General features: G+C 38.7%; 1 protein-coding gene across 1 annotated transcript; it reads left to right on the forward strand.

Annotated features, from left to right (window-relative positions):
* The first annotated feature begins 14 nt into the window (after positions 1–14).
* On the forward strand, positions 15–21089 carry ZBTB11 (zinc finger and BTB domain containing 11). Its single transcript, XM_044441414.1, has 11 exons — positions 15–752; positions 4232–4467; positions 4603–4834; positions 6644–7470; positions 8247–8426; positions 9006–9239; positions 10354–10498; positions 12241–12358; positions 16258–16416; positions 18903–19078; positions 19646–21089. Exons 1-11 carry the CDS (start codon positions 443–445, stop codon positions 20155–20157), a joined length of 3129 nt encoding a protein of 1042 aa, XP_044297349.1. The 5' UTR covers positions 15–442; the 3' UTR covers positions 20158–21089.
* Positions 21090–21599: the final 510 nt, after the last annotated feature.

Below are 21599 nucleotides of genomic sequence, written 5' to 3' on the forward strand. Positions count from 1 at the left end.
GCCATTTTGTCTTTCCGTTGATCCTGCTGCCCGAGCTTCTTCCTCCCACCCGTCGCCGCGGACTGCGAAACTCCAGTTCCACCCCCTGGGGTCCGGCTCTTTCTAGACCTGACGGCTAGGGTTTATATTTTTCCCCTTTCTCTTCTTTTGGTTGCCCTTCCCAACCACTCTCGGCTCCTTTTTCCCTTTTCCTATTCCCGACTCAGATTCGCTTTCTTCCTGATACCTGTGACAGGAGCTCCCCCCGCAACGCCTTCCTTCCCCCTAGTCCGCCTTCTCTTCAGGAGTGTTCTCCCCGCCCTTTTCATCCCCGAGGGAGCGCAAGTACTCCTCTTCAACGGCGGAGCGACCCCCGGTCTCCCTCCTTCGCTGAGGGAGGAGGGGGAAGAGAGAGAGAAAGGGGAATCGTTTCCCGCCCCGGCTTTCCTGCCTCTGGCCAGCCATGTCGAGCGAGGAGAGCTACTTGGCCATCCTGCGCTACTTGACCAACGAGCGCGAGCCTTACGCACCGGGCACCGAAGGCAACGCCAAGCGCAAGATCCGCAAGGCGGCCGCTTGCTACGTGGTGCGCGGCGGCACCCTGTACTACCAGCGCCGGCAGCGGGACCAACAGCGCTTCGCCGAGCTCGAGGTGGTGCTGCAGGCCGAGCGCCGCGCCCGCCTCATCCGGGCCGCCCACCTGGAGCCGGACGGCTCCCATCGGACCCGCCTGCAGACATGGCAACGCCTCTCCAGGCGATACTGGTGGCGAGGTGAGCAAAGGGTGAGAAAGGGATGGGAGGAGGTAATGAGCGGGCTGGGCTGTGACCGAGGGAGCCAGCCCGGCCGCCCGCCCTGTCCCTTCTTCCGAGGGCGAAGGTGCCTCGCAGCGGCGCAGTGACACGCGACTCGCCCGCCACACCCCCGCCAGCGCCAGCCTTGGAGGAGCGCCGCCCAGGGTCTAGGCGGACGGCGCGATCATCGGGGATTCTGACAGACAGCGGGAGGAGGGGGGAATTGCCCGTGTCCCTTGCACTTGCAAGAGAGGGCCTCTTTCGCTCCCCCGAAATTCCGACTGAAATCAGTGCAGCTTGCTTCTTTGCAAATATGCATACACCAGACTTATTTTATGCACAGTTGCGTAAGCCCTCGAAAACAGTGGGGTTATTATATCTACCCAACTCTTGTAAAGCAGAGTAGACTTAGTGGTCTTCCAGTGTTCACAACAGGAGGACACTTACTTTAGTGAGCTACTCAAGATTGGGTTAAGCTGCTAAACTTGGTAATTTGAAAAATCAATTAAAATACATTCTGCATGTTTAGCCTGTTTGGGGAACAATATAGAAGTCTAAAATCAAACGACTGAGTACATACTTTAGGAAGGAAGCCCCAAGGTGTTAAGTGACTTTCTTGCAAGTAAATTTGTGTAGCTGAGGTCCCCAACTTTATGCATATCTCCCACAGCACCTTCCAGGTGTTCTGCCCCTCATGATTGCTTTTAATTTTTTGTGATATTTTCTCATTAAAAAAATAACTAGGAGGCTGGTGTACTGCAAAACAACTGGATTTGAAGTACTGTATTTATTTCTAGGAATGACTTTGGGCCCAACATTGTCCCAAGAGTCATTCTTTGAAAATAAAAGTGATTGGTGGCTGAAACCCACTATTTGGTAATGTGCCCAGTCACCCAGAAAAAGAGAAGATCATAATGGGGAGCATCCTGGAGGACTAGGGGGTATGCTAGAAGGCATGCTAGGGAGTGACAGTGTTTTGTCTGTGCTCTGTGTGTCTTGAATATCACCAAGTTGTATCCTGTTAAAATAGGTTCTTTGTTCTTTTTGAGGACAAAGTTACTATCAGGATTTGGGATATTTCCTATCTCACCTCTGTACTCAGTTTCTTGACCAGATTGTTTCTTAGTTTCATCTGTTTGAGTTTTATTAAATGGGTGTTGGAATAGAAAACTGGATTCAGAAGAGTGATTTTGTGGTTTGGAGGCACTTCCTTGTACTTATCAGCTATGTTATGTTTCTTTTAGCTTTGCTAGTTTGCAAAATTGCAAAATAGTTGCAAAATAAGTGTGGGCTAACTGTGCACCCCTACAAAAGCACCCCTTTTTGTGACTGAGCAGTCATTTTGTTAGAGCACCCAAAGAATATTCTCAAAATTCTGAATGTAGCCCCTAGTCTCACAAGGGCAGGGGCATCTGGTCTACAGCACTGTAGCCAAGGAGAGAATCATGTTTTTAGATACACTATTTGATGTTTATATAGGGCATTTCTGGTATCCAAAAAACTACCTGTCAATATATACCAGAATCCTACTCCTATCTCTGCATTTTCAGAGGTTCTGTTGATTTCAGTGGAAGCTGCTGTTTCCAGATGAGAAAGCTGATCTTGAGTATTTGGATATTCCATTCAGATTTTCACTTACTTCTGAATAAATTAAGGGTATGCCTCCTTTAAAAATTACTCTCTTTTTTGGTATAGTTATTCAGACCAAATAGACACATGCAGGATAGTTCAGGTAACTCTTTCTCTTGAAAACAGATAAAGAGACATGGAGTCTGGAATGTCTTCCTTTGATTATATAACTATTGGTGAGAGGAGCATTTAAGAGAGTCTTCAAAGATCCATTAGTGATCTACCAAAAAGTTATTAAGAGGAGTTGGCTGGCAGATGTAGGACAGTTTTCTGACTAAACTTGCATGGAATTATGTCCTAAAATATTATATTAAAACCTTATGTCTGGTATATTATTCTTTAGAACTTATCTTTAGAAGCATTTAACTGAGATGGGGAAGGAGGAAGCAAAAGCAAGTCAGTGACATGAAAACCCATCATGAGTGACTAGTTATGATATGTATTGTCATGTTTTGCAAACCCAGACTGTTTCCATCTGAGTGCTTGTTTTGCGACCAGAACTGACACTGACAACCCTTGAAAGTGTGCTCCATAATTAGAGTGGTACTAGCATTTATTATTAACGTATATATACCCTTGTTGTTATGTGTGTCAAGCCATCTCCAACTTATGGTGACTCTATGAATGAAAGCCCTCCAAAATGTTCTGTGTGACAGCCCTGCTGATTTCTTCCAGACTAAGTCTGTGGTTTCCCTGATGTTGACAGACCATCCCATATTTGGTCTTCTTTGTCTTCTTCTGCCTTTGACTTTTTCTAGCAATATAAAGCTTTATCTGCTGAAACAAAATCAAGAGGGTGTAAAACAATAACCAATATGGCTTAGTTTGCATGACAATTTGCTGCACAGTGGTTTGTCATGTTGTGGGAAACTGGACTGATTCCTGTAGAGGGTTTGTTTGAGGGCAGCAAGACACCCTAACAACCCATAGCTTGTTCAAGGGATTGTGGAACCCCCCAATGGGTTTTGGTATCACCTGACCACAGACAACTAAACCAATTATTGGTCAAGGGAAGCAGCAAGCAAGGCATTCAGCAAAAGCAACAAAAACTACTGCGGTTTTTCCCAAGCACACCCAGGCTACCATCAGTGGCAGCTGTTCCAGTAATGCCCAAGAAACACTTCGGAGTGACCGTTACTGGCTTGGTTTTCCTGCTTCAGAAAGAACTACTTTTTAGGTGATGCTGGAGGTTTTTCCCCCTCCTTTTCTTCTTTCACAATATTTTCATGATCTCTGCCAGTGACAGTTGCACAAAGTGTCCAAGTGGCATATTTCAGTGATCATCACTAGTTTGCCACTTTAAAAAATAATTTTTAGGCACTAGAAATGTGATCAAAGATTTTTGTAATTTCTTTGGGGTGTGGTGGGGTTGATCTTTAACAGTTGCACAAGAAGCTATGTAACCATCAAATCTCTATATCCTTGTCAAAAAGCCCAGTTTTAAAATAAACCCTTTATTTTGATAACTGAAGGGTGGTAGGGGGTTTAACATTTTCTTATATGAACCATGTTCATATTTGTACAAAGTGTACTATTGCCATGATTCAGCATATGGATTTAGTCTGTGAAATTAGATATTTACTAATAAGAATACTTATTAGTAAGTACACACAAGAAATTAAGCAGCAAGGGAGTGGGCAGGCATGTTTGGTTGGATGGTTTATTGTATTTCCATGCTGCTCCAGTAGAAAGCAGGGATTATTATTTAAATAAAAGACAGTCTGTTGATTTGAATAACTGCTGGGTATTTTCTGAAAAGTAAAAACAATGTTCTCCTTTTCTGCATGAATGAAATGCTAAACTCAGTGGATTTTTGTATCTTTCTTTAGGTATTCTAAAACAAGTTAAAGATTATATTAAAGAATGTAGTAAATGTCAGGAAAAATTAGATCGTTCCAGATCTTTGTCAGATCCTTCTGAAATACTGGAAGAACTAGGATTAGACACAGTATCTCATGAAGACAGTAATGAAACAGATGATGAAATAAGTAATTCAGCATCACTCCCTGCAGCATCACCAAAACCTGTGAAAAAGAAGCCAATAGCCAAACATGAGCTTGTATTTGTAAGTAACTTTTCATATAATCTGGCACTGAAGATTTACTTTATGCCTGTATTACCTATTGCCATAAATGAGTTGAAGATGGGATTTTTAATCCTTATATATGTTTTGTTAAAATACTCTACTTTTTAATTCTAGGTTGATAGTAAAGGGCTTGTGAAACAGTCTTCCCCAAAGCATTTTCAGTCAGTCTTGAACCAACTGAATCAGCAGAGGCTTTCAAATCAGTTCTGTGATGTTACTTTGCTTATTGAAGGAGAGGTGTACAAAGCACACAAATCTATTTTGGCAGCCAACAGTGAGTACTTCAGAGAACTCTTTATCGAAAAGGGAGCGGTTTCAAGTCATGAGGCTGTGGTGGATCTTTCAGGTAACCAAACCATAAAGACCATGCATTTATTACATTTGTAGACTATTCCGGATTCCTTATCTGAATAAGAAACAGACAATTCACTTTTTGTAAGACTGTGCAATAGCTTATCTCCCCTCCCTGTCTCCCCACCCCCGCCCCCAAAAAACCCAATTTGAGATGCTTGGGTATCTAGTTTCATTATTAAGCAAGCCTTCTTATAGTGACAGGCAGCTAATTTAGTTAGACAAATTTCTCTAACCGGTTGGCTTTATTTTAATTAGCTAATATATTTGCCCCCACAGATCACAGCAAGAAACCTTCCCTTAACAGCTTGCAATAACTTAAAAACAGCCACTTTCCTGCAATTAAAATTGGTCAAAGTAACCAAATCAAACTGTGCTATGCCTTTGTTGTTGGACCATCCTGAGACTTTTATGTATAGGATGGGGTATAAAAGTTTTAAATAAATAAATAAACTTGCTGCATGCACACAACAACAAAACAATAAAACTCTGAGCCACTTGCAATGTCCTGATATGCAAGCTTTCTAGAAAACTCTGGTTTATTAGGATCAAGCAGCATGCTCATGCACACTGCCCAGTAGCTCTTGCTTGACTCTTCCTACCTGTTGTAAACATACTATGGAACCTTCATCTATGGTTAGTTTGTCATGATATCTGTTTGGGGATTCTGGTTTTTCTGTCCCCAAACAAGCCAAAATGTCCAGTTTGAACACCAGTATAATTTACAGATGGAGTTAGTGGCTTTGTAGCCCTCCAGCTGGCAGGAAAAGCCAAGCAAGAAATTTTTGGGTAGTATTAATCAGTAATGCTGTTCACTCCCAGTAAACCAGAGCTATCTAACTACTGGGGCCTTGATGGTAGGCCTATAACATTGACCTCTGTGGGAAGCAGTATGCTGGATTACATGGTTTCATCTAGCAGAGTTGCTGTTAGACACAGTGGCACCCATGTTTCCACACAATGACATGCCATCTCAAGAATTTCTTCCTTAATTTCTGCTGGCCTTTCACATAGACAAACTAGAACATTCATAAGTGTGTCTTCTGACTGCAATAGCACAATTGCACATGCACTATAGTAATCAATTGATCCCAGGATCAGTGGGAGCCAGTACTAGGTCTTTAGTCTCCAGAGTGCACGGGAGAATCAATACTAGATCCTTCACATAGCAGTGTCTAAAGCACACTTATTAGTGCAATCAGTGTATATTTAATATAACATTTAGCTATACGTAGAGATAATGGGAGCCAGGAATAAAGAAACTAAAAAGAACTAAATCACACAAATCAATTATCTTCCTATTTTTTTTTCAAAATAGCCAAAGAATGGGGGACATAGTATAAGTTTGCAATTGTTCAAAATTATATTTGAACACAGTGACTGAATTGCTACATGTGTCATCTTGAATGCATGGACATCACATGGTCCTAGCAAGAAGGATGCAATCTTCTGAAGGAAGCCATCCAGAGACTCTAGTATTGGATGGTATATAAAACCTGTTCAATTCAGACTGATTAACTGAGGCACTTTGGAGGGAGATGCCGGGATCTGTTGCATATTGGTGGTGCCAGGCTCCTCCCTGCGCCACTCCCCAGAATACACTCCATCTCTCTACCTGCAATGCTTTATTTTGGAGAATTTATTTGCTCTTGAATGTTCTGAGAGTGTGTTCTTGCAAACAAAAATTGCCTCTGATCACATTGTGCATATAGTTACTATTACAATTAGCTGATAAGTATTAAAAGCAGTCATTTATCTTTAAATTGGGGTCATCTCTTAAAATCTTTCTTCTTATTTGGTATAGGATTTCGAAAGGCCAGCTTCCTACCTTTGCTGGAATTTGCCTACACCTCAGAATTAACTTTTGATTTCTGTAACATGGCAGCAGTAGCTGAATTGGCTCAGCATCTCCTAATGACAGAAGTCCTGGAAATCTGTGAAACTGTGCACAAACAGATGGAAGATAAGCAAATCACAGTGTATCAGAAGGGAGATGTACAGGTAGTAGAGGTGGCTCAGAATATGTTAGAACAAAATGAAAATGAAGTAAACTCTGTGGAAAGGACTGAGCAGTCTTTGCCTACAGAAGATACAGTAACAACTGTAAATGGAACCTGTTCAGGCACTGAAGTTGAAGAGATGACTACATCAGAGGCTGACCTGCAGCCTGCTTCCAAGCCTTCTGTGGACAACCCTCCAGAGCCACCAACCCATTCTCCTAATATCGAAACAAGTGAAAATGAGGAAAAAGGTCAAACAGTTGAATGTGAAACAAATCAGACTGAGGTGCAGACTGAGCCTCCAGCAGCAGAACAAGAAGTTGTCAGCACTCAGGCAGAAAGTGATCATGATGAAAATATAAGTGGTGAACAGAATATGAGCAGTGAAGCAAATGCGGATGGTGTTGCTGAAGATTCCCAGGAAGGACTTAAGCGCAAACGTGGCAGGCCATGTAAAGCACAGAGTGTTCCTCAGCCACAGGTGGAGACTTCCATTTCCAGTCAAGATGATACATATAAAAGCAAGCTTCGCCAGCGTTCTGTTAGCGAGGGTGGCTACATCAGATTACACAAGGGTATCGAGAAGAAACTACAGAATAGAAAACCAGTCCCCAAATCGGCTATCCAGCAGGTAGGGAAAGTCTGCTCTAAATCTTAGTCCAAAGTTTACAATAACATTACTGTGTATTCACATAACGGCTTTGAAGGTCTTATAGTTTAAGCATTTATCAATATTGAATATGAACAAATTCCCAGGAGGTACAATCACTCTACTGTCTCTTCCCACTATGACATTAAAACACCAGGGTATGGCCCTAAATCTTTCAGTCACAGTAACAAGGTGGCTGATTGATGTTGACTGTATATACTTATTGGCTATGCTTTGAGCCTTTGGAAGCAACATCCTCCCCCTTTCAATTGATCTGTATAGCTTACACAATGTTTCACATGAGAACAGGCCTCTATTTGGTTTGTCTTAGTTACATTTGAAAGTTAACTCATTATTTGAAGAGGATAATTGTAGTAATGCTGAAGCACCCCAGAATTAATGCATAATAGTCACATAAAAGTAGAAGTACTGCCAATATATCAACTACTTGCAGAGTGGTTTGATAGCATGTATTGTGTCAGCAAAAAGCATTAATGACAGCTTCATTCTTAGGTGACTGTTAGTGTACTTCTGTGCTTTATCAGATGTATTAAAGTGTGTCTCAATTCATTTGAGTGGGTGGATTTTATGAGAAATACCAAATATGTCTACCTCATGTTCCTTATATAGAACTTCTGAGATATATTTTGGAAATAATGTGCCTCTATGTAATGCACCTCCTTTGTTGTTCTCATGTCATTGATGTTCCTGTTTCCTGGCTATGTAATACTAATTTAAATTAGCTATTTTTCTATTAGGTTGCCATGAAGCTGGTGCAAAGAGGCAAGAAGATGAAGCAGCCCAAAAGAGAGACTATAGAACACAGTGAGACAGAAGCTCAGCACAAATGCAATGAATGTGGAATGGTTTTTCAGAGACGTTATGCTCTTATAATGCACACATTGAAGCATGAAAGGACGAAAAATTATAAATGTCCAGTAAGCTGCTCTTAAAATACTCCTAATAATAATACTGCTAGTCTTTGTACTACTTTTAAAAATTTGTGGTGTTCTACTTTTATGCAGCCCACTATTGTCCCCTAAACCGTAATCTGGAAAGGTGCATTGCCTTTCTTTTTAGGAAGCTTTTTGATTCTTCTACTACTCTAATTGATCTCTAATGTTTTGATAATCTCTCAGAGTGGTTTTTAAAGAAGCTTAGAATCCCAACTTAAACTACTTATCCATAGTTTCCATCTTTCAGTTGGATCATCTTACAGAATTGTAAGTTTCCAGAACTTGGATTATTACATGGCAAATGTGATAGTCATTCTGGGTTGTGAACTGCAAATTTCCCTTAACTGGGACAGACCTTTAGAATTCCACATTGCACAGATCTCTCTGCAAGCTAGATCTACATGTTGCTATCCATTCCTTCCATGTACATGTAAGATACACAAACATGGGAGCAACTCCTGCATCTAGAAAAATTGAAACATAAATACTGGTGTAATTTTATTTGTGCTAAACTGTAACAGATGTTCTGTGAGAAATCAACACATGTTTTTGTTTCCTTAGCTTTGCAAAAAAGAGTTTCAGTATGGTGCCTCACTGCGAGCTCACCTGGTTCGCCATACCCGAAAAAATGAAGTGACCATTGCAACTGCTAGCATAGAAGAAAGTGGTGGAACTGTAAAGGGCAGAACTAAACGCGAATTTATTTGTGATATATGTGGAAGAAGTTTACCTAAACTCTACTCTCTGAGAATCCATATGTTGAAACATACAGGTGTAAAGCCACATGCATGTAAGGTAAAAAAAAAAAGTAACACTTGATTTTTGTCACCTTTTTGATGTAATGCTTGGCAATATCTGGGCCATGTAGCTTAAAGCTTGGACTGATATTAGATGCCCAGAGAGTCATCCTGCCTAATAGGTGGGGAAGAAATTTAATAAATAAGTAAATATTAGCTCAGTTCTGCTCTGAAAGTAACAGAAGTTAATAGTTTATTGGACTGTATCCAGCATTCTCCTTCTGCCAGCAGAAAATGGACATGCTGATAGATTGAATTTCTCCTTCAATCTGTAACCTTCAAGAGTTTGTGGGATTCTGCAACAATTTTAGGTTCGAAAAGGCCTGTTGGGGGGAGGAAGGAAACTCCTAGATTTATGCTGTGTTTAGCCAGTTGGCTTCTGAAGTTGAGAGGTAAAATGTGTGGAAATTTTGCTTTTATTGTAGGCTACACCTCGCTCTAGCATTAAGCTGTGGAACCCAGTTTGTAGCTTAGAATATGTATTCTACACTATTTAAAAGATGGATTTATCGATATCATTGGCCATCTTTTTTCCACCGATTTAACTTGAAATCTGAAGACCCCTGGAATTTCTAGCATTGCCTCCAGTAAAAACAAAACCATTCTTTTAGTACGTTTGCAGGTAACATGTTGATCATGCACAAGTGAGTTTGCCTTTGGCTTCCTTTTGTATGCTTATAAAATGTATTACATTTGGAGGTATAGCATTGGTGTTGGGGTTTAGCTGGTTGACAAATGCAGCATTTTTGCCATTTTGCCATTTCAGATTTAAAATTAAGATTGATAGCTTTAGTGGATTTCCAAAGAGTGGATCATTATCACTTAGAATTCACATTGTGCTATTCTTAAAATACCATAGATACCTCAAGTGCTCTTGGGTTTGTGTTTTCTTACTTAGGTTTTCTTCTCTGAATTGGAATGTTAAAGTGCTTCTGGTTCAAAGTTTCCTTCCTTCCAAAACAATCTACTTGGCTTTGTTATAATACTGTCAGTATTGGAAAAAAGTTGTTCCTGACCATGCTGTGGAAGCGTATATAGCAAAGTTTCCTTTGTCCTAATATGCTTCTGTCTGGAAGAACACTGACATTGTCTAACAATTTTGTTTTATATAGGTTTGTGGAAAGTCATTTACATACAAACATGGTTTAAAGATGCACCTTGCACTCCATGAGGCACAGAAACAGTTCAAGTGTGAATTGTGTGATAAGTCCTTTGTCACAAAAAGAAGCCTCCAAGAGCATATAAGCATTCACACAGGTAAGTGACAGACTCATTCCTATTTCATCTAATGCAAGGATATACAGTCAGTTTTCAGGAACTGAATATACTAAACAAACTGCAGCCAAATGTTTGGCAAGCAATTTCTAATTGAAATGTAGCATTCAGAGTGTGGCATAGTGCTTAGAGTGTTGGATTGGAGCTCTGGAGATTCAAGTTCTAGCCTCCACTTGAATATTAAGCTCACTGGGTGACTTTGGGCCAGTCATTGATTCTGTTGACCTACTTCACAAGTTTGTTGTAAGGGTTAGGAGAAGACAACACCATAGCCACCTTGGGTCCTTGCAAGAGAAGAAAGTTGGGATGTAATTGTAATAATTGACAATGTTACTGGCTACTCTGAACAAGTATATGAACTTAAGTATTACTGTTTCATATTTATTGGTAGTGCATATCATAATTATTGTTTCTGTGGGTTGCTCCTAGGGGAAAATAATGCTTTATTTTCTCATAACCTCTTTCCACCAGAAGCATTCACCTCCCATTTGCTTCTAATACAGGCCTGTACTTCTTCAATCTAATCCATTTCCATATATCTCTTCTGTTTCTAGTATTTTGTGATAGGAGAGATTCCTCTACTGAGGTCATTTCTTGTTTTCACAGCACCCCCTGCTCCTATCCAATAATCAGAATGAATGTTTATTACATTTCTGACACTCCCCCCCACAGGTGGTTACAACAATTTAATAATTAGAAATATTATCTGATGTTACAGCAGCTTAGTCAGGCTCTGCACTGAGGTATGTTAAATATAGTTGAATATAATTGCAGAGTTTCCATGGTGGAGATGAACGATCTAGATCAGGGGTCTCAAACTTGCGGCCCGTGGGTCAATTGCCAGGATGGGCGGGGTATGGGGGAGGGTCCCTGCGGCCTTCAAAGCTCTGCCAGCACCCGGGCTGGCCTCTGGGAGCGACGCGGGATGAGCAGCCCACCATCACTGCGCGGGATGAGCAGCCCACCACCACCACTACTTGATGCGGACCAGTCTCACCCAGACTGCCCCCAGGTAAGTTGAGTTTGAGACCCCTGATCTAGATTTTATTTGTAATCGGTTTGCAATATGCTGATGCTTCATAGTTCTGTAAAAGTATCCCATATACCTAGCACCTAGTGAAAACCCAGACTACCCATGTGTACCTTTTCATAGGTCCACTCCAGTGCTGTTTAAAGTACCTCTGCCATTATTTCTCACTCTGTCCTTTACTGAGATTCAGCCCAGCTACTTCATCTCTTCCTGCTATCCTCTTTGTATCTAGTGCTCATGTTCTGTCCCCTCCTATTTCTACAGGCCCATTTCTTATGTTTCAATTATTCTTATTTCCTCTTGGCCTGTTCAATTATTTGTTTTCCTTTACTAGCTAGCCTTCTTTTAAAAAACTGTTTGAGTTACTGGGAACAAGTAGAGAACAAAATAACTCTTCTGCATAAGACCAGAATGTGGCTGATTATGGCTGAGCTACCACTGTCATAAGTTCTAGTACATCACTCTCCCTCTGCCCTTTCTCCAGCCCATTGGCTCAGTCCAGTGAATTTTTCTCGGTTACTTCCTTCCTAATGCCTCTGACCTCTACCTTTCCTCAGATGACAGTCAGGTATTGATCATCCATGATAGATTGCTTTCCTGAGAGCATAAAAATCACTGTTATATGCTGAATTTAATAAATCTGTTAAATTATGAGGTAATATCTATTAAAGATGATGCTACTCTTTCTTATCAGGAGAATCAAAATATTTTTGTTCACATTGTGGAAAGTCTTTCCATAGAGCTTCAGGACTTAGTAAGCACATAAAGAAACACCAACCAAAACCTGAAATCCGTGGATATCAATGCAACCAGTAAGTATTTTATGGTTTTAGAATTGTTAAAAAGGCTTCTATTAAACTCCTCAAATATTAACATAAATACCCCGTATTACTTAAGAAGGATCAAAATGAATCAGGAAATAACTTTTATCGAAGAAGGTTCTGTTGTAAGTTAAATTTTTTCAAGCATTTAAAGGAATCAATAAATAGCACTCTCAGTGTTGAATTTTATTTAGCATTCTTACAAATGGGATATGCAACAAAATGTTATGATGTGAATTCCTTCTCCTGTTCAGGGTTGCAAGGTGTTCCATTCCATTCCTCTCCCCCACAGTTCCTAATCTTCAAACAAACATTCACTATCCTTTTTGGTGCCTGAGGCAAGCCAGAAAATAGTGGTTATCCCATGTAATCTGACCCTGAGAATGTTCCCAAGGACACAATTCTATGTATATTTAGACATCAAAAATGGTCCAACTCATAGCATTCTCCAGCCAACATGACTGGCTGGGGAATGCTGGAAGTTACAGGACATGTTCTGTTGAAACCTGCATAGGATTGCACTCTGCAGGCTTATGCACACTTAACTGAAGGTAAGCCCAATAAAATATAATGGGACTGATTTCTTAGTACCATGCATCGGATTTTGCATCATATCCTAAAATCTGACACTGACCAATTTTTACCATGCATACTAACAGTTAAGTATTTGATCAAGACATTTTGTTCTTCATTTTCTCTATTTGTATACCTCCATATTTCCATAATAATTAAAAGAAACAGTAATATTAAATCCCTTCTCTCATTTAGACTAACAAGCAACAACCCTATTGTGTCCTGAGGGACCAGATGTATTGTGCTATCACCAGTCTTATGGTGGGAGTTTCCTAGCTATCTTATTTGTTGTAAGCTGCCCCGAGGCTTCGGCGAATGGGGCGGCATAAAAATGTTTTAATAAATAAATAATAAATAAAAAAAATAAAATCTTTGCTTACCCGAGTATCATTTGCTGAAATACCAAGGACAAGTTTAAACACCAGACATTTCAAAGATGATTGAGTAATGAGAGGGGGCTGCACAGTTCAGTTAGGAGAACTTCTATGGATTTTTATAAAATTCAAAGCAGTGGGAAATATTTTCAGGAAGAGTTAACCATTTATATCTCCACACATTCACTTCCTAAAGGCATATTAAAAGGAGTGAGAAAAAAGGGTATGCATCAAAGTTCAGTATCAATGAATGTTATGAGAACCCTAAACATGGTAGCTTTTTCACCAACTCACTGGAGTTAACTTTTACAATCTTCTTTCCTGGCCTCTTTCTATACATAGTCTTTAAATGTGGTATAAATTTTATTCTTGTTCACAGTGATACTTGAATTAAACAAAGATTGAAGAGATTTAGAGAGAATCAGGGAAAAAAACTGCAGAAATAGGGACAGACAGAATATACAAATTATGAATTACAGCAGGGGTTTATATGTTCAAAAATTACATTACAAACAACTAGGTAACTTTTCAACATGCAAGCTAGTGATTTTGCTAGTATTTCTTTTAGGCTGCAATCCTGTACCCATTTATCATTGGGCTTTACTTCCAAGTAATCATGCTTAAAATGATTAAGGTTTATGCATCTTGTTCATAGGCACACTGGACCAGTTAACATGATCAAACAAGGCACCATGGTTTAAATACATCATGGTGGCTTGTTTTCATTCTCAGCATATGCTGGGTGTCATTTCCTTAATTACCTGCCTGGACACAGTTCTGTCATCTGAAGCCAGGCAGCATGAGTTGGACAGGGAGACAACCTTCAGCTAACCCATTCCCTATGGTACAGGTAGTTGACGATAATTTCCCTCTAAACTTTAGCCACCTAGGTTCAGATGATAGACTGAATAAGACAAGCCATGCCCAGTTGGGCAATTAGGAAAATAGTGCCTGGCACACTCTGGGAATTAAAACAACCACTATGGCTTATTGGCATACTCTATTCACAGTCATTCTTGTTTTATGCTTGATGATGAGAATTGGGTCACACTGTGGATCAAACAAGTGCACTGAAAGGACACGGAGGAAAGATTATGAGAAAAAAACCCAGGAGGAATGAAGTGATCTACACAGAATACGAAGTTTTGAAGTACAGAAATAAATACATTTGGACAGTTATGCAACTTTACTAAAATGTAGTATTTTAAAGATGCATCCTAATACTTTTCTTGACAAGCGCATATTTAAACAGGGGCTGCTGAGAAGTTATATATCCTTTTTGAGATTTTTACAAACCTATCCCATTGTGACATTCATTTGATAAGTTTGATTTTTTTAAAAAATGTATATACTGCAGTAGCTTGTGCAGCACTCTTATTTGCCTCTGTCCTTAGGATGCCACAAGTTTATATCCATCCCTTGTGGTGCTACTGCCTAAGCCTGAATGCATGTGTATGCCTTGCCTTCCCTTCTTGCTTGCCAGGAGATGCGCTGTACCTGCTTGCATCCTGTGTAGCCTCAGGATGTGTGTACAACACTTGGCCAGCAGAGCTGTTGTTTCTTTCTCATCGGGATTGCCCATACCTACATCTAGTTTTTTTCCTTTCACTGCTTCTTCCCTATCCCTTGCTCTTGTGCTCTCTAGCAATAAGCTGCAGAAAAATAAAGCAGCTAAAATAAGTAGTAGTAAGGTAAAAGGGACTCAAATACCATATTCCACTACTAGACATCCCTTTTCCTCCCACACCTAACACTCAACATTTTGTGGCTGTTGAGCTTGCACTCTTCTTACTCATCTGTTTTTGTGGGAGAAGGCCCATCAATCTCTGACATTGATGATGGGAACAGTAGAAAAGACTCACTCCTGATGACCCAAATGGGCAAAAAGGAAGACTAATAGTGTCATCTCTTATTATTTATAGCATATTCTTTTATATTTTGGTAATAAATAACTTTTTAAGCATGAGGAAAACAGTTGAATTATTCTCTTTAAAGAGTCATGGAAATCATACTAAGGCATTCAGGGGAAAGATTTAGGCTTTCAGATCAACCACTTTCTTCCAGTAATCTAAGAGTCCCCAAATAATTTGACCTGTGGGCACATTTGGGAATTTCAGAATCTGCTTGCAGGCACCATCACAGAATATCTACAGATCTTAGGTTGTGTCATATTCAGCAAAATCTTTTGTTTCATGTATATTAAAAACCAGAATCTTTAATAAAGGATTTAACTTGGCTACTTGATGGTAATGCATTGTGGGTGATGCTTCTTTTAAACATACGTTTTGGCTTTCTCCAGAACTTGCTGCTTTTGGAGTGCATGTTATTGCACAGATAAATTTTGTATTAGAGGAGGACCTAATAGAAATGAATAGATGGTAAAGGAAATGGATTCTCTGTGCTGATTTGACTGCTAAAAGATTGAAATTGCAACATTGGAAGGATCAAGTCTCACTTTGTGAGACTAAGGACTAAGGCCATGGACCAAGGAACTTAGCTTTTTATATAGAAACAGAGGGCATACAGAAACCAACTTCACCTAGACTCTTATTTGAATATTTGGACTACGTTGGTTGAAACCTATGTGTAATTGCCATAAAGCTGTATACATTTCATATAAATATATGTACATATATTGAAAAACAAAAAATGAGAAAATATTTTTTAAGGTATCCAAGGTCGTCATGTTGGTGACTCCTTCAAAGGTGCTATTAGCAGTGCCCAAGGCTGAGGATAAAGGATTAGCCAGACACCTGACTTTTGTGGCATAGCAAATTGTGTCATATTATTGTAAAATAAGTCTTATTATTGAGTGGAAATTATTTTTCAGACATGAAATATTCCTGCATGAGATATATTCATACCTTAACAAACTTCTATAGTAGATTCTTTTCACTAATTTGTATGAAATATGTTGTATAACCCCATGTGATTTCATTACAGATGTGAGAAAAGTTTTTATGAATCTCGGGATCTCCGGCAGCATATGAATAAGCATCTTGGTGTGAAACCATTTCAGTGCCAATTTTGTGGGAAGTGCTATAGTTGGAAGAAAGACTGGTATTCTCATGTAAAGTCCCATTCTGTTACTGATCCTTACAGGTAAATCAAATAGTCTAAGCTATGAACACTCAGATGAAAGCTTTTAGCCAAGTCTGTGTTTTTTGTTATTCTGCTCTCGCATTATAGGATATATGAAAGTGATCTGCTGAGTTGCAGAGAAGGGGAATGACCTTTTTAAAAAGCTATTCTGTTTGTTGCCTCAGCTTCATCAGCATCTAAAAGTAATTGTGTATAATCAGCTGCACCTTTCTTTATGCAGTGCTTTCATTCTCCGTTCATGGAAGGATGCATGGGAGGAGCAAACCTGTCTTGAATTCAATAATCCTTCTTTCTTTACTCAGCCTGATTCATAGCAACAACTATCTTGATGGTTTGCAACTTAATTTTTGCAGTGTCACAAGACCTTTTCCATCCTGGTATTTAACTTTGAGCCTTCCTTCACTGAGGAATAAGTGACAACTCCCATCACCTCTGGCCATTGCCTGTAATGACTGGGGCTGATGGTGGTCAAAGTGCAACTATATCAGAAGGGCCACAGATTCACTACCCTTGCCTTATGGGCATAATGATGACCTTACACAAACTCAGCTCGTCAAATCTTTCAGCCATGCAAATGATTGTTCATTATGCTGGTGCCTGTGAATTATGCAGCTAATTGCACAAACATTACTTTCATTGGAATCACCTTTTGCACATTGGGTGAAACCTAGTTTTCCCTAGCGCAACATTATTTGTGCTAGCAGAATGACACTGGTGGATATAGTGCCTTACGGAACTTGCAAAACATTTCTGGCAGAATCTCTTTAAACACTTAGCAATCATGGAATATAAGCACAGGTTATCTTATGCATCAGTAACTAGTTAATTTTTAATTAATATCCTACTTTTCAAACTAACCTTCAAAAGCAGCTTATATTTTAAAACTATATTGTAACACTAAAATGCAGTGTTAAATATGAAATAATGAATCAAAATTAAAGAGCTACATCAAAGATCAACAGAAAAAAGTAACAGAACCAGGAAGGGTAGAAATAACCAGACATTTTTCAGACTGAAGAGAAGTAGTAGTGTTCACCAAGGCTCCAGTGCTATTTAATTTATTAAAAAAATATCAGGAGGTAGAAAGAGAAGTGGGATGAGCTGAGCTGCAGATGGCATCAATTTTTTTAGGATGATAGAACTCTGAATGCAAAGAACTCTGTAAACACTTCTTTAGATGAGGTGAATGGGATACAAAATGGCAAACTGGTTTCAATGTAAGTATGAGTGATGCATGTTGGGACAAAAAAATATCTTCCTTTTACATATGTATTGATAGACTCAGAAGTGACAGTAACTAGCCATGAATGATCTTAGTATCATGGTGGGTAGCTCAGTGAAAATGTGAATGCATTGTGCAGTAGCAGGATACATGGACCCTTTGGATGATCCAGCAGGGCCCTTACATTTTCATGTTAAGTCATAGCTTTTAAATACTTTCAGCATGTGAAGCCTTGGTAGTGCTTTTGTAAGTGGACATACAGAAATACAAAAACAAGGGAAATGTATTTGTGAACATAGAAACATGGTGTTTAAAATTGAGCTTTTGAAATTACATACAATATTGAGTAGTTACAACCCTCCCCTTCTTTCTAAGGGAATAATCATGATACTTAGTGTTTAAGTTATACATGTTTATGATCAAAATCCTCATGAATATTACCAGCAATTCATAAAACATCCTTGTAAGATAGGCTTTATAGTATACTTGTATTACATGTAGGAGAATGAGTTTGAGAAAATAGTGGTTTGCAAAAGACCCCTAGTAAATTGGTTGTTAAGGTAACATTTGAACATAGAACTGTTTATTAACTTGGTTCCAACAATTATTTGAGAGTCTCTTTTAATATGTAAGAGAGCCTTTCTGTATTTGTAGTGCTCTGGGGATACTCCCAAGACATCCACTTCAGAAAGATATGGTTCCTTTTAGATCCAAACTTCTCCAACAGATAAGCCTATATAATAGAATAGAGCCTATGATTATCCAGTTTACAGGTTGCCCATCTTTAGGGATCAAGAAGATGCATCATATGAGTAGGATAAGCTCACTGATTCCACACCAAATTTTTGCATTCACTAGGTAATCTGATCTGGGTGAAAGGTATTTAAAGCAGTCCAAATATATAAAGTGCCTAATTCTCAATTAGAAAAAGGAACTGCCATGAGTCCTTTGGAAAACTTTACAGCTTTTTGCCACTGAATCATCTAACTTTACTTTTCTTCATTTTCAAGAATTACAACAATCTTAAAACTTTTTCATTACTGTAGCCCAGCCTTTCCCAATCTGGTGTCTTAGCTAGCATGGCGTTGGCTGTGGTAGCTTGTGATTTTGGGAGCTGCAGTCTTATACAACTGGAAAGCACCAAGTTGGACAAGGCTCTTGTAGGTTATTAAAATACCAAAATAAAACTTGTACTGTGAAAGCATCACTGTAATGAAACATACTGTTAGGTCTTCAATATTCAGGTTGTCTTTAATTTTTTAAGGTGCAATGTATGTGGTAAAGAATTCTATGAGAAAGCTTTGTACAGAAGGCATGTCAAGAAAGCCACTCATGGGAAGAAAGGGAGAGCGAAGCAAAATTTGGAACGCATTTGTAAACACTGTGGGAGAAAATTTACTCAGCTTCGGGAATACAGAAGACACATGAACAACCATGAAGGTAAATGTAACATGTTTGATTTTTAAAAATTGTCTATGAGTGGTATAGACATGAAATAATTATTAGCACTCTGTTTAAAGAAATGAAAACCTAAGGTTTGCTGTAGAAATTACAAGTCATTAAATTTGAAGGAGAATGTGTTGCAGTTAGTGTTAGAAGACAGTAAAAATAATGAACTAGACATAAATAGTATGTCTGTACAAAGTTCAATGATCAAAAAATCAAACAGAATCTAGACTCTCCTTACTGCCTGATCTCCATACAAATTTGTTGCATTTTTGTATCAGACTGCAGTGTCTTTAAAATATATTTAAACTTAGTACATCTTTTCAGAAAGTGTATTTTTATTTGTACTGTAATGTTAATAAACTTTGTTGAAACATCAAATGAAACACTCAAAGTTGTTCCCAAGGGTAAATGAAAATGTGAATCCACAAGAAAGGACCTTTGAAATGAGTCCTGCATTGTATTCTGACAATCTGAACATACGATGTGGGAATCCTACCAATGATAATTTTGTTGAGCTTTTGAAGTTTGGTAACTTCTTTGTTTTATATTTTTAAATAGGTGTTAAGCCTTTTGAGTGTCTGACATGTGGAGTGGCCTGGGCTGATGCACGTTCTCTAAAACGCCATGTGAGATCACATACTGGAGAAAGGCCTTATGTTTGTCCAGTATGCAATGAAGCTTACATAGATGCCCGTACCTTAAGGAAGCACATGACCAAGTTCCACCGGGATTATGTACCTTGTAAGATTATGCTGGAAAAAGACACACTTCAGTTTCATAATCAGGGGACACAAGTTGAACATGCCATCAGTATTTTAACGTCTGATATGCCAGAACAAGAAACAGAAGTTTGTACTGAAGAAATTGAGACTGTAGTAGTGACTGAAGAAACACTTGAAGCTGTTGCAGCTACTGAAGAGTGTACAACTGTTTCCACACTTTCTGACCAAAGTATCATGCAGGTTGTCAATTATGTATTGGCACAACAACAGGGACAGAAGATAGCTGAGGTTACAGAAGCTATTCAGACAGTAGAAGTAGAGGTAGAACATGTTTCTGATCAGGACTGAATACCAATGTTTATTAATGCACAAGCTGATGATCTGGGTGAAGCAGCATGCAATTATTGAAGTACTGATTGGACTTTAAAATATAGCTGCAATTCCAGCACCCCATTCTTAGTTTCTTGAATATGTAAAACCAACTTCTGTATGTAAAACTAAAATTGATGACACCCGTAAGATAAGCCATGAACTTGTGCTAAGACTACTGCATCAGTTGTAATCACTTAGTAAAACAAAAATAAAGTCTTCCGTGATAGTAAGGTAGATATGTAGTTTTTGATTCCTTTTACAAGAGTTTGCTTTTATATAATTATTTTGCTCTTTAGGGTAGTTTGGTATACTAAAGAGATGTACTAGTCATTTTAAATTCATCTATTTTTGAAGTTTATAGAGAAGCAGAATAAATGGTGTGATCTGTAAGTTGATAAATGGATGTTATCATGACTATTGTATTCATGGGAATTATTGTAAGATGGTCAGTCTGGCTCTGACATGTTTATTTGGTTAAATCTGCACAACTTTAAACATGAATGTTTAGAGCTACAATTTTAAGGCTTCCATAAGAAAACTATTTCCATAATATTTACATTGTCATCAAGTACAACTCTACATTACTTTTAACTGTATTAAGTTATAAGCAGACTTGCAGGTGAATTGTTCATATTAATGGGTATAAATTTTTAGGTAATTTTTTCCATATCTTGAAATACTTCCAAAGTGCATATCAAGACTAGTAAATACGTTACTGGTTAAGCCATGCTTTATTTACAAAAACTTTAAACCAAGAAGGAACTAAGGCACATGTATTGTATATAGAAAAATCAAAGAGTAGTTATTTTCAAAACTTACAAGTTTTGTCTTCCATGTGGTTTTAGTGTCCTAACTTTTGTAAAATACACTATCTTTAGACAATTAAATAAAGCCTGTGTTTGTCTTAATAAGGTTCTTATTTGAGAGGAATCAAATCTGGCCCATTATAGTAAGATGAAAAACTACACTCTAGGATTCTAATTCTCTTGTTTATTAAACTTCATCTAAGTAGTCTGTCCTACAGTGGAAGAGCTTCCAGAACGGAACAGAGGAGAGCCATCTCCCCCATTGCAACCACCTATGTAAAATTAAAATCTGTTGTGGAAGGTTGAGGAATGTGTGGAAAGTCCTGTTAGTGCAAGTAAAAGTTCACTCATGTGATTTTGGATTTCATCTAATGGAGCATTGTTTATAGTATATATGGTGCTATAAATTATTCCCCATTAAACTCTAGTCCTATGTATTTTAGTCACATTAGATAAGGTCTGTTTCTTTAAACAAAAATATTAATTCAGAATCTCTAAAACATTTTCACAGAACCATTTCTTTGAAACCATAATAGGGTGATAGAATATTTTTTGTAGATTGTGAATAAGTGGTGTGTTGTCCACTGTCAAGCTACATGGTATGGGGATTAT

The sequence above is a fragment of the Varanus komodoensis genome, unplaced genomic scaffold (genome assembly GCF_004798865.1).
Source record: "Varanus komodoensis strain SLA01 unplaced genomic scaffold, ASM479886v1 scaffold4, whole genome shotgun sequence".
Lineage (NCBI taxonomy): Eukaryota > Metazoa > Chordata > Lepidosauria > Squamata > Varanidae > Varanus > Varanus komodoensis.